General features: G+C 41.3%; 2 protein-coding genes across 7 annotated transcripts in view; both read right to left on the bottom strand.

Annotated features, from left to right (window-relative positions):
* Positions 1–899: 899 nt before the first annotated feature.
* LOC117730549 (serine/threonine-rich protein adg2-like) lies at positions 900–5061 on the bottom strand. Of its 6 annotated transcripts, none has more exons than XM_034532312.1 (7): positions 4861–5060; positions 3487–3736; positions 3274–3381; positions 3065–3192; positions 1915–2204; positions 1559–1686; positions 900–1345 (listed from the first exon to the last, which is right to left on the bottom strand). In XM_034532312.1, the coding sequence occupies exons 1-7, from the start codon at positions 4928–4930 to the stop codon at positions 1159–1161; spliced, it is 1161 nt and encodes a 386-aa protein (XP_034388203.1). In that variant the 5' UTR covers positions 4931–5060; the 3' UTR covers positions 900–1158. The 6 variants fall into 6 exon arrangements, with proteins under 6 accessions (XP_034388203.1, XP_034388201.1, XP_034388199.1 ...); XM_034532310.1 differs by having other exon boundaries at positions 3065–3381; positions 3487–3549; positions 3580–3736; XM_034532308.1 differs by having other exon boundaries at positions 3065–3381; positions 4861–5061.
* A 3687-nt stretch (positions 5062–8748) lies between these two features.
* The window catches only part of appl1 (adaptor protein, phosphotyrosine interaction, PH domain and leucine zipper containing 1), an 11022-nt gene continuing 7393 nt past the window's right edge, over positions 8749–12377 (bottom strand). The window contains exons 15-21 of the mRNA XM_034533272.1: positions 12325–12374; positions 11801–11975; positions 11657–11693; positions 11422–11562; positions 11291–11341; positions 11097–11186; positions 8749–10579 (exon numbers count right to left, since the gene is read on the bottom strand). Of these exons, the coding sequence (XP_034389163.1) occupies positions 10433–10579; positions 11097–11186; positions 11291–11341; positions 11422–11562; positions 11657–11693; positions 11801–11975; positions 12325–12374 (691 nt within the window). The 3' untranslated portion in view covers positions 8749–10432. The remainder of the gene's footprint in view (positions 10580–11096; positions 11187–11290; positions 11342–11421; positions 11563–11656; positions 11694–11800; positions 11976–12324; positions 12375–12377) is intronic.

The following is a 12377-nucleotide window of genomic DNA, read 5'->3' as shown; positions in this document are numbered from 1 at the left end:
TTTTTTGTAAGCCAATTAAAAGATAATTATGATAATTATCAGAGTTGTAAGTTGACTTTATTGTGACTTTGAACCCGACATTGTTTCTTTGCTTCGACCGCGGTGGTTACAAACAGAAAGCACATGAAGCAGAGACTTCTATACAACCAGAGGAGTCGCCCCCTGGTGGTCAGGAGAGAGAATGCAGCTTTAACACATGAAGCAGAGACTTCTATACAACCAGAGGAGTCGCCCCCTGGTGGTCAGGAGAGAGAATGCAGCTTTAACACATGAAGCAGAGACTTCTATACAACCAGAGGAGTCGCCCCCTGGTGGTCAGGAGAGAGAATGCAGCTTTAACACATGAAGCATAGACTTCTATACAACCAGAGGAGTCGCCCCCTGGTGGTCAGGAGAGAGAATGCAGCTTTAACACATGAAGCATAGACTTCTATACAACCAGAGGAGTCGCCCCCTGGTGGTCAGGAGAGAGAATGCAGCTTTAACACATGAAGCATAGACTTCTATACAACCAGAGGAGTCGCCCCCTGGTGGTCAGGAGAGAGAATGCAGCTTTAACACATGAAGCAGAGACTTCTATACAACCAGAGGAGTCGCCCCCTGGTGGTCAGGAGAGAGAATGCAGCTTTAACACATGAAGCATAGACTTCTATACAACCAGCGGAGTCGCCCCCTGGTGGTCAGGAGAGAGAATGCAGCTTTAACACATGAAGCATAGACTTCTATACAACCAGCGGAGTCGCCCCCTGGTGGTCAGTGCATCTGGGAATTAGAATAAAATTGTTAAGGAATATATGTAGAGATGTTGGGTAATACCAGCTAAATACAAAAAATATGATGAACAATATCCATCCCCCCCCCCCCATTGCATCTTATATAAAATGTACAATTGGTCACAATATTCTGTCAGACATTTCTTTATTGTTTTTCAAATAACATGAAATTGAAGGAAGCAAACTCACGTTAAACGTGTCAGTTAAAATTAAAGAATAATCACACAGGGTTTTAATTAGTTACTGAGACGAGTTCATCTCAATGAGGTCGCCTCGTACTTCAATTTAAAAAAAGAGTAATTAGTAGTTTGAATTTCATTCATGATTAATGATTGATTATTGTGACTTCTTCATTATCAATTGAAGAACAGAGGACAGCGTTTTATTACAACTGTTCGTTCTGACTCTCCACCAAGTTGGAAAACGCCCACGTCTTTGGATGACGCCCCTTCCTCTCTCCGCTGCTGCCGATTGGCTGTCTCGCCTGCCGCTCATAGGTCTCCTCCAAAAGTGTTTTTCCCCTGGGGGAGTAGCTGATGTCGGACCAGGAGAGGATGGAGCCACGGTACGGCCTAAAAAACACAATAAATGTATTTATAAACATGAATACAATAATAATTATAGTACAAATAATATTACAATATGCAGCCAACTACTTTTATTATGTAAATATTAAATGACGGGACATTAAATCATCAAATAACTGTTTTTTTAGTGCTTGTCCTCTATAGAGAAAACTCACATATTTCAAACCTGGACACACACACACACACACACACACTTACGCGTAGATGCCGCTGGTCATGTAGTTGAAGACTTCTTTGTAGCAGAGAGCATAATCCCAAACCTGGACATCTGTCAACTGACCCTCAAAACCTGAAAAATCAATCACAGGCACACCAGACCACTCATACTGAACACGCACACACACGCACACACACGCACACACACACACACACACACACACGGATAAGACACACAACAGTTGAGGTTACACAATTCAATTTGATATACATGCAAATCATTTTTGGGAATTGTATCGGAAACATATGAATGTGTAATTTCAAATGATACATATTACATATATCATGACGACCACCTCCACATTTATTGTTTCCAGTCTACGTTCCTCGGTTCTCACCTTATAAGGAATCATCTTCCTGATGCTGATGTCCGAGCCACTGAACACCTGGGCCACGTTCTTCATGGAGTCCACGGTGACGCAGACTCTGGTCCAGATGTCCGGTACCATGTTGGACCAGAACTTCAGGTAAGGTCTAAAGGTCATGGTGCGGTATCCGTATCTGTCCAAGTTCAGCGTGTACCACCTTTCGCCCTCGACGCTCAGCTTCAGAAAAGCGCCGGTGGACGAACTGAGTGTGAAGACAGAGGAAATGCTGTCGGCCAGGTAACGCACGCACACCGACACACCTGCAGGAGTCACACGTTGATTGACAAGTTAAGTTACGTAAACAAATGTTGTTAAAGAGCTTTTTTATGATTAACATTCAAATATAAATGTTTTATTGTTATGTTGATAAAAAATGTCTACAAAGACACACACAATTACTACAAAGAGATACAAATGACTACAGAGACATAAAACAACCACAAAGACACACAAAATGACTACAAAGAGATACAAAATGGCCACAAAGATACTTCAAAAAACCACAAAGACACACAAAATGGCCACAAAGAGACACAAAATGACTACAGAGACATAAAACAACCACAAAGACACACAAAATGACTACAAAGAGATACAAAATGGCCACAAAGATACTTCAAACAACCACAAAGACACACAAAATGGCCACAAAGATACTTCAAACAACCACAAAGACACACAAAATGGCCACAAAGACACAGAAAAACAATCACAAAGACAAATAAAACAACCACAAAGACACAAAACAACCCAACCACGAAATAGACAAAAACGATTGCTGTTTCTTGCTAGAGAAAAATAATAATAATATTGAATTGTGCCCAAGAATAAATGAAAATGGATGAAGTTGTCGGGTGACAACAGGTATTTCACAGGTTTTGGGCTCTGAAAGACAGAATCAATACGATGATTCATTTTTAAACGACCCTTTCAGTCTTCAATCTGCAAAAACAAAACAAAAAAACCTGATGAACATTGTTTCACAAACAAACTTGTAAATGTTTACAATTTAACACCGTCACTTCTTATACCTGGAGAAGAACGACAAGAGAAAACATGAGCAACATTTTGGGGTTTTCACAACCCGGCGCTGGTGTTTGCGGATCGTGAAGGTACTCGCCTCTAGTCACAGGTGCTGTGGTCCAGGGACGGGTGGTGGTGTAGTAGGGGCGGGTGGTGGTGTAGTAGGGGCGCCTGGTGGTGTAGGGAAGCAGGGTGGGTTTGTGGGTGGTGGTGTAGTAGGGGCGCCTGGTGGTGGTGTAGTAGGGGCGCCTGGTGGTGGGACGGGTGGGGGTGTAGTAGGGGCGGGTGGTGGTGTAGTAGGGGCGCCTGGTGGTGTAGGGAAGCAGGGTGGGTTTGTGGGTGGTGGTGTAGTAGGGGCGCCTGGTGGTGTAGGGAAGCAGGGTGGGTTTGTGGGTGGTGGTGTAGTAGGGGCGCCTGGTGGTGGTGTAGTAGGGGCGCCTGGTGGTGGTGTAGTAGGGGCGCCTGGTGGTGGGACGGGTGGGGGTGTAGTAGGGGCGGGTGGTGGTGTAGTAGGGGCGCCTGGTGGTGTAGGGAAGCAGGGTGGGTTTGTGGGTGGTGGTGTAGTAGGGGCGCCTGGTGGTGTAGGGAAGCAGGGTGGGTTTGTGGGTGGTGGTGTAGTAGGGGCGCCTGGTGGTGGTGTAGTAGGGGCGCCCGGTGGTGGTGTAGTAGGGGGAAGAGGTCGGAGAATGAGAGGGTGGAAAGAAGGATATTCCTCCTCTGTCACGAGACAACGTGAACATCTTCCCTTTTAAACTTCGTCCGGCTGTTTCTGGAGGAGAAACCACACAAATCGTTATTTTAAACCTCTCGCGCACGCTCACGCTGCACAATATGTAAACATTGACATATTTAATGTATCAAACAAGGCTGTAAAAACTGTCCTAATGGGGTTAATTAATAATTAGAAAATAAATAATCGTCATCTTCACATCATAAAAAAGTCTATGCACCGGTTGGAGTTACACTGAGCTGAATTCAATTTATTTTAATAATTGTTTTATTAATCTTGTTTTGAAATTGATGAATTGGGATTAGACACAGAAAAATAATAACAACAAAGTGATATTCAACAGTGTAGAATAGATTTAAAGTCCTGTGGTTCTAATTAAAACAAATAATTTATGCACAGAATATGTTGGGAATGTGTTGAATTAAGCAACAATGTGCTAGAATGCGAGTTAATATAATGCATTTTATTTAGTATGTGAATTCTATTCGCCCAGATATTCAATAAATATAAATAACTTTTGATGAAATACGTAATAAATATATAAATCAGGTCTCCTTGTATAATGTGTGTGTGTGTGTGTGTGTGTGTGTGTGCCGTCCAGTTATTTATCTTTGTTTTAGTCTGCATACAATTTATTGCACGCTTAAAGGTACACAGGCACGCACATGCACGCGCGCACATACATGCACAAACACACACGCGCGCTCGTACACGCGCGCTCGTACACGCGCGCTCGTACACACTCATGGACGCACACAAACGCACACGTACACAAGCACGCGCAGGTACACGCGCGCGCACAGACGCGAGTAGATGTTCTTGTAAAGTCTCGTCAGAGCGAAATAATTTACACAAAAGACATTTATTGATTTTAAAAAAGAGAAAAAGGGCCAGACGGCCCGTCACCATGACAACTCTAGAACAAACAAAACTAAGTAAACATAGACAACACCTTTATTTATTGAGAGGAACTCACGCTGCGCAACATGTCCGTGCGTGTGTGTGCGTGTGTTTTACCTGTCTTGTGAGTACAAAAGGCACACACAGCATAACTCTTTACATTTCAGGGTGGAGACTTGGTAGGTCTCCAGGAAATGAATGGCAATCAATGTCTGGTCCCCAAAAGTCATGAAAAAAATCAAACTTTGTGCGCGTGCGTGTACCTGTTGTTGCTGTGAAGGCCAGCACTGACATCACCGCCATCCCAATGTAAACGTGAAGGCTCTTCATCATCGTCCTCTTCCTCAGCCGGCTGACCAGAGTCTCTGCAGTAAAGCGTCCTGGCTGTGCGAGTGTGTGTGTGTGTGTGTGTGTGTGTGTGTGTGTGTGTGTGTGTCTGTATGTGTCGTTTCCTGAACGGGCTGCAGCTCACACACTTTCACTTCCTGGTCACCAGCTGCTTAAAGTTTCTTTTCTGCAGAAATAAACTCATTTATATGTGTACAATGTCGTGGTGCTTAATACATTTATTTGATAACTTTAGTTACTTAACACATGCAGAATATTAATACAAAACATGTTTAACAAATAAATGATGTATAGGTTAAGTTAATATATATAAAGTTATTAAAATGTCCCTTACCAGCTGCAACATTACAGTAATAAACAATGCAATTGAATGCATCAAATAATATATTATATTGTATTATTTGATTATAATAATATCCTAATAATTTAATTAAAAATACATATTTAAATGTGTTATGTCTATTTTTTAAGTATTATTATTGTATTGTAATCCAATAATAAAATATATTTCATTATCATATTAAGTAAATACAATAATCTCAATGTATTTATTATTTTTTGTGTGATATTTAGACTACACACACTTGTTTAGGAATATGCACAATGTCGTTGTGATAACAACTGACTTTATTAAAAGCTAAAGTTTTATAAAACTGGAATTCAAGATTCAACAAGTGCGACAGTTTTTGTTTATTTAGTTATTTTATGCTCGGTTGTGTATTTTACCTGTGTGTTGTGTTTTTTAAAATGTGTTTTATGCATAAATCTGGCAAAACATATAAGACATTAATAATACTATAATACAATTTAATGGGAATAATAATAATAATAATAATATTAAAAAGTTGTACTTGTTGTTTACAGATTATTTGAGCAAACAGAAACTAGACATAAACTAAACTGCGTCAGTTCTGCCATCAGCAGCAAGAGGAAGAGACAGGGCGACACTTCCGGCAGGAAGCTCAGTCTCGCTGCCAAAATAAAACTCAAAACAATAGTTCAACACTTTCAGACCAAAAATGTGTATTAAAAAAAAGGAGAAACGTAAAAATAAGCAGCCGTTTATGTAGTAAACACACACACAAATATGCAAAACGATCATCTAATATAACTCTGGAGAGATTTTCTAAAACGTATTTGATTTAATGATAGCATACTACAGTATATAGTAGAGTACTTTCTATTATGCATACTGTAAGTTGTGTAGTATTCTTGTACCTAGATTCTTGATTATTATACTGACTATCTGTGTGCACTTAAAAGATACGTCTGGTGTTATTATAGAAAACTTACATAAATAGTTTAATTTTAATAGTTTTTGGACCACAATGTGGCACAAAGGAGATTCAACAAGTGCGCCTTTATTTTGAAGGCGTGAGCGGAAGTGGGGTTTTTCCGATGGCAGCGGTGTTGCAGCCGCTGCCACCACACACACACACGCGCACACACACGCGCACACACACACGCGCACACACACACACATGCACACACACACACACACACACACACACACACACACACACACACACACCGACAGAGACTCAACGAGCTGAACCTCCACCTGAACACTGGGCGTCATCATCTCACATGTTCTCCAGGTTCCTCTCCAAGACACCTGTCAGGAATTTAATGGGTGAGCATTTTTGTTTGTATTATTAATATTGATCTTATTCTTATTCTTGTTATTGTTATTTATCTTAGATGTAGTTGTACCTTTTTCTTGCTCTTACAAAAAAATATAAATTTCTATAATATTACAAAAAAAGTTTTTGAAACACCCTGATGTCAAATCAATTGCTGTAATTTCAATTCGTTATGTATTATTTTATAATTATTAATATTATTCTATTTTCAGCTTATTTTGAATATTTTATTGTCTCTTGTGTGCGTTGTTTTATTTTCTTTTTCTTTCTTTGTTATTTTTATATTTACGTACTTTTCTGTTTTTGTACTGCGTTGTGTGCGTGTGTGTGTGTGTGTGTGTGTGTGTGTGTGTGTGCAGGTTTTAATGTGGAGACGGTGGAGTACAAGAACATCAGTTTCACAGTTTGGGATGTTGGTGGTCAGACAGTCATCAGACCTGTGTGGAGACATTACTTCACTAACACACAGGTAATACTACTACCAGTACTACTACTAGTACTACTAGCAGTACTACTACTATTGTAAAGCTGCATTCTCTCTCCTGACCACCAGGGGGCGACTCCTCTGGTTGTATAGAAGTCTATGCTTCATGTGTTAAAGCTGCATTCTCTCTCCTGACCACCAGGGGGCGACTCCTCTGGTTGTATAGAAGTCTATGCTTCATGCGTTAAAGCTGCATTCTCTCTCCTGACCACCAGGGGGCGACTCCTCTGGTTGTCTAGAAGTCTATGCTTCATGCGTTAAAGCTGCATTCTCTCTACTGACCACCAGGGGGCGACTCCTCTGGTTGTATAGAAGTCTATGCTTCATGCGTTAAAGCTGCATTCTCTCTACTGACCACCAGGGGGCGAATCCTCTGGCTGTATAGAAGTCTATGCTTCATGTGTTAAAGCTGCATTCTCTCTGCTGGCCACCAGGGGGCGACTCCTCTGGCTGTATAGAAGTCTATGCTTCATGTGTTAAAGCTGCATTCTCTCTCCTGGCCACCAGGGGCCGACTCCTCTGGTTGTATAGAAGTCTATGCTTCATGTGTTAAAGCTGCATTCTCTCTGCTGACCACCAGGGGGCGACTCCTCTGGCTGTATAGAAGTCTATGCTTCATGTGTTAAAGCTGCATTCTCTCTCCTGACCACCAGGGGGTGACTCCTCTGGTTGTATAGAAGTCTATGCTTCATGTGTTAAAGCTACATTCTCTCTACTGACCACCAGGGGGCACCAGGGGGCGACTCCTCTGGTTGTATAGAAGTCTATGCTTCATGTGTTAAAGCTGCATTCTCTCTCCTGACCACCAGGGGGTGACTCCTCTGGTTGTATAGAAGTCTATGCTTCATGTGTTAAAGCTGCATTCTTTCTGCTGACCACCAGGGGGCGACTCCTCTGGCTGTATAGAAGTCTATGCTTCATGTGTTAAAGCTGCATTCTCTCTCCTGGCCACCAGGGGCCGACTCCTCTGGTTGTATAGAAGTCTACGCTTCATGTGTTAAAGCTGCATTCTCTCTGCTGACCACCAGGGGGCGACTCCTCTGGTTGTATAGAAGTCTACGCTTCATGTGTTAAAGCTGCATTCTCTCTCCTGACCACCAGGGGGCGACTCCTCTGGTTGTATAGAAGTCTATGCTTCATGTGTTAAAGCTACATTCTCTCTACGAGAGGCTAGCGTACATTCTGTTCGTTAGCTCCTTCCGAAATGTATTTATTTGATTTAATTTACAAAGTATTTAAACGTTATTTTTTCAATAACACGGGAATCAGAAATTAAGTTAAGTATATATTTTTAACGTATATTTAAATGAACTATATTTCTTATCAGCTTTTCATAATGACCTCACCATTTAAAAAACTTATTATATATATATATTTTTTTTTTTGTGGGTCATTTTGTTCATATTTATTCTAAAATAAAGTTGTTGTGGTGGTAAATTTTAAAGTTTATTTTACTTTCCGGCTGCAACATAACATAAAATGTAAAGAGCCGCTTTATGGAAATATTTAAAACATTAGCAACTATTTGTAACTCCATTAATTTACATTTAATTATGTAATATCACTATTAAAAAGGTGGTGTTGATTATTTGATACTTTTTTTGATCTTTTAAAGATGAAACACTGGAACCACCAACAGGTTGGTTTGATCTACACAGCAGGCGGAGTCGGGCGGGTGGAGTTAGTGCTTTTATTTACCACTAAAAAGCCTTTTATTATCATCATCATCATCATCATCATCATCGTTTATGACACTGAAACAATTATCACTGAAACATTTACAGTTCGACGTCATCGTTTCTGCAGCTCCGTCGTTAACCGTCGATTTAGGCTTTTAAGAAACATCATCTCCACCACGGGAGGCGGTGACCTCTGACCTTTGACATCCCCACACAACAGATGCTTTTCGACTGAAAAAAGGCAGATTAATGAATAAAACCTGTGAAAAACAAGGCGGACCCGAAACAAATGACACGGATAAACACGTTTTTTTTGTAAAAAGCACAGATGAATATTGAGGGAAAAAAACGCAGACTCAGCAGATTATTTGGCAGAACATGAATTGTTAAGAAATGTTAATTTTCGTCAACGTTTTCAGAGTGAATAAAATGCAATCCGTCAACAAATAAGGCCAAAAAGTGAGATCATTCGATCGGATTTGTGCTTTTGTTATTCATCTTCATGGACCGGAGAAAGAACGTGATACAATACGTGATTATTATTATTTATGAGCACTATACTTTCATGCAACTATTTTATTTTGAAGGAGGCAGAAGTTGCAGATATGTGGAATTAAAAATCTTAAAATGAAAAGAGATTTTTTTTATTTTTTATTCTGTAGTTTCACACCTTGTGGCACACGCGCACGCACGCACACACACACACACACACGCACGCACACACATGCACACGCACACGCATTTTCTTACACATCAATAAAAAGGATGTGGATTAAGCAGAGCTGACCTTTTGACCCCAGAGGCTCAGGATTTGACCTACTCTGATAAAAAGATTAGCCAGTAAGTGCGTTTCTAAGGTTTTGATCTTTTATTTGATCTTTTATTTTGTTTTACTTTGAAAAATACATTTAAGCAAAAGTGGTGAAATTCAAAAGCTCAAATGTTGTCATTTTCAATTCGACCGCATGTCCTCGTTTGTTCATTTCTTTTCAACTAATTTCTGTATTTATATAAACGGAGCCTTTAAAAATAAAATGTAGATTTTTAAACCAAACGTAGTCCAATTTTTAACCTGTGTAATTAACGAAGTACTCGTGACCTCTGAACATCAGACCGTTGATCCCTGAACGGAGACGTTCACGCTCCATCTCTCAAGATGTCGGCGCAACGTTCGTTTACGACGATCAATCGGTTATTTATCGATTAATCGATCGGTCTGAAGACGGAACCACGAGCTCAATGAGTGAAAACCAAAAGGAAGCTTTAAAAAAAAAGTTTTTAAATAATAATAAAAATTTTTTTAAAAAAAGGACCAGGAACAACAGGAAGGACCCTTCAAAATAAAACTCCCTCTCCCGTCTTTAACGTCCCCTTTTGTTCAGTGATCTCTGGGGTCTCTGCCCTTTGCTCTCTCTATGAAATAAACAAAAACAAATAAACAGAAACTTGCAGGTTAAATCGATATATTTGCGTCCTTTTCTGGAGAGCCACTCATACCCCTCCTCCTCCTCCTCCTCCTCCTCCTCCTCCTCCTCCTCCTATCGCGAGGGTGCGTTTAGTTTATCCTCCGCTCAGAGTCCAGCCAGAGAGGGAGCGCATGTTTTTTCAGCCGGGGGCGGGTGGTGTTCCCCCCCCCTCCTCCGATTGGCTGGTAAAACACGCCTCCTCCGTTTCACGTCCCTCAGGCTTCAGACTCCTTCTTCCCCTCCTCCCCGGCGTCGCTGTCCTCCGATTGGCTGTTGCTAAGCACCAGGAACTGTCCGTCGGCGGCGGGTTGGTTGGCGGGGCGACTCGAGGCGGCGATCAGGCGGCTCTGCTCCTCCAGATCCTGAAAGTACAAGTTAACGGTGTTGAAGTAAAAGAAGAAATATTAAAAGTCCTGCATTCAAAACCCTTCTTCAAAAGTATTAAAAATAAAAAAAATAAAAAAAGTACATGTACTCATTCTGAAAGGCTCTTTTCCATTGTTTATAATATAAATAATATATATATTATATAAATAATATATATATATATATTATATATATATATAAATAATATATATATATATATATATTATATATTATATATATAAATAAATAATATATTATATATATATTATATTATATAATATATATAATATATATATATTATAAACAATGGAAAAGAGCCTTTCAGAATGAGTACATTTAATTTTTTAATTTTTATTATTATTATTATTATATAATACATTTTTATAATGTACTCATCCTGTCAATATCAATGTAACTCTTCAATATTAAAATGTCGCTTATTTATTTAATTATTTATTACACCGTGTTGGTTTCAGTAGAGGGACAAGTGAGGGGTCAAAGGTCAAAGGGCACCTTCTCTATCTGCTTCTGCTTGCTGAGTTCCTCCTGCTGCTTCTCCTTCGCCTTGTCGTGCTCCTTCCTCTTCTCCACGGCCTGACGGTCCTACGCGACAACCAGAGGGACGCACAAATTAAATCTCCCCGGAGACACCAGCTCCAGAAATGTGGAGTGAGAGAGAGAGTCACAAAACTCAAAACCCGTCTCACCATCTCGGAGTGGAAGGCGATCTGCTTGGCCAGGCCGACGCTGTCGCAGATCTGAAAACACGTGAAGAAGAACGTCAGACGGACCAGCGGTGAGATTAAAAACAGAGGTCACGAGGTCACGAGGTCACGACCTTCTCTCCGTCGTTGTTGGACTCGAAGATGTAGCAGACGGTTCGGCTGTCGCCCCGCCCGCCCGCCGCCTGCAGGACGAAACCAAACAGCCTCTTGTTGTCCTGATGGGACGAACACTGGAGCACACTGGTGATGGGGAACTACAGGGAGGAGAGAGGAGACGAGGAGACGAGGCAAGGAAATGAGAATCCCGTCAGAGACTTAAAACTTTCCGAGCTGAAAAGGTCATCTCACCCTGAGTCGAGTGACTTGTGTCTGAGGATCGATGAGTCTGAAACGAGAGAATCAAATGGTGAACGCTCTCTCCCGTTCCCAACGCGGCGCCGCCACTGGAGGGCGCCACCGAGACCCAGAAAAAACACACGGCTGGAGTCGTACTTGAGGCAGTCGCAGGTGACCAGCAGGTGCGACTCGGTCATCCTGAAGATGTTGTGGATGGCCCTGGCTGCCAGGATCTGCCTCATGGTCTCGGAGATGACGTCCGGCGGCTCGGCGCTCTTCACCTCCATGGAGCCCAGGAAGCGAACGATGAACAGCTGGTGGAGGATCGAGTCTGGACGACGAATATATATATATATATATATAAATATGAATATTTAAATGTGTACAATATATCTTTCACCAAAGGGAGGAGATGCCGAGCTGCTTTTTAAATGACACTCACGTTTGTAATGTTTTTAAACCAACTGTAGTTAAAGTGCATGTTTTATTCCCCCCCCCCCCCCCCGTCCACAAGGGGGCGGCAGCGAGCCGACTAGTGTCGGACAAAGACTTCTCACACTGGAAACTCACTTGGACATTTTCATTAATCAAAAGTAGTGCCGACATTTTTTTTTTACCCGACTGCAATAGAAATCATGGAAAAATGTAATAATATTTAACAGGAGCCAGACGGACGGTACCTTCACTGTCTTCTGATGTGCCGTCTCCTGACTCTCCAAATGGATTACTTCTT

The sequence above is a fragment of the Cyclopterus lumpus genome, chromosome 5 (assembly GCF_009769545.1).
Source record: "Cyclopterus lumpus isolate fCycLum1 chromosome 5, fCycLum1.pri, whole genome shotgun sequence".
In the NCBI taxonomy this organism is placed as follows: Eukaryota; Metazoa; Chordata; class Actinopteri; order Perciformes; family Cyclopteridae; genus Cyclopterus; species Cyclopterus lumpus.
This window is presented reverse-complemented; position numbering and strand designations above follow the sequence as displayed.

Coding starts and splice junctions, on each gene's coding strand:
- LOC117730549 (XM_034532307.1), bottom strand. CDS start 4,930: ATGATGAAGAGCCTTCACGTTTACATTGGGATGGCGGTGATGTCAGTG. Junction 3,737..4,860: donor GGCCTTCACAGCAACAACAG/GTACACGCACGC, acceptor TTTCTCCTCCAG/AAACAGCCGGACGAAGTTTA. Junction 1,687..1,914: donor GGAAGATGATTCCTTATAAG/GTGAGAACCGAG, acceptor GTGCGTGTTCAG/TATGAGTGGTCTGGTGTGCC.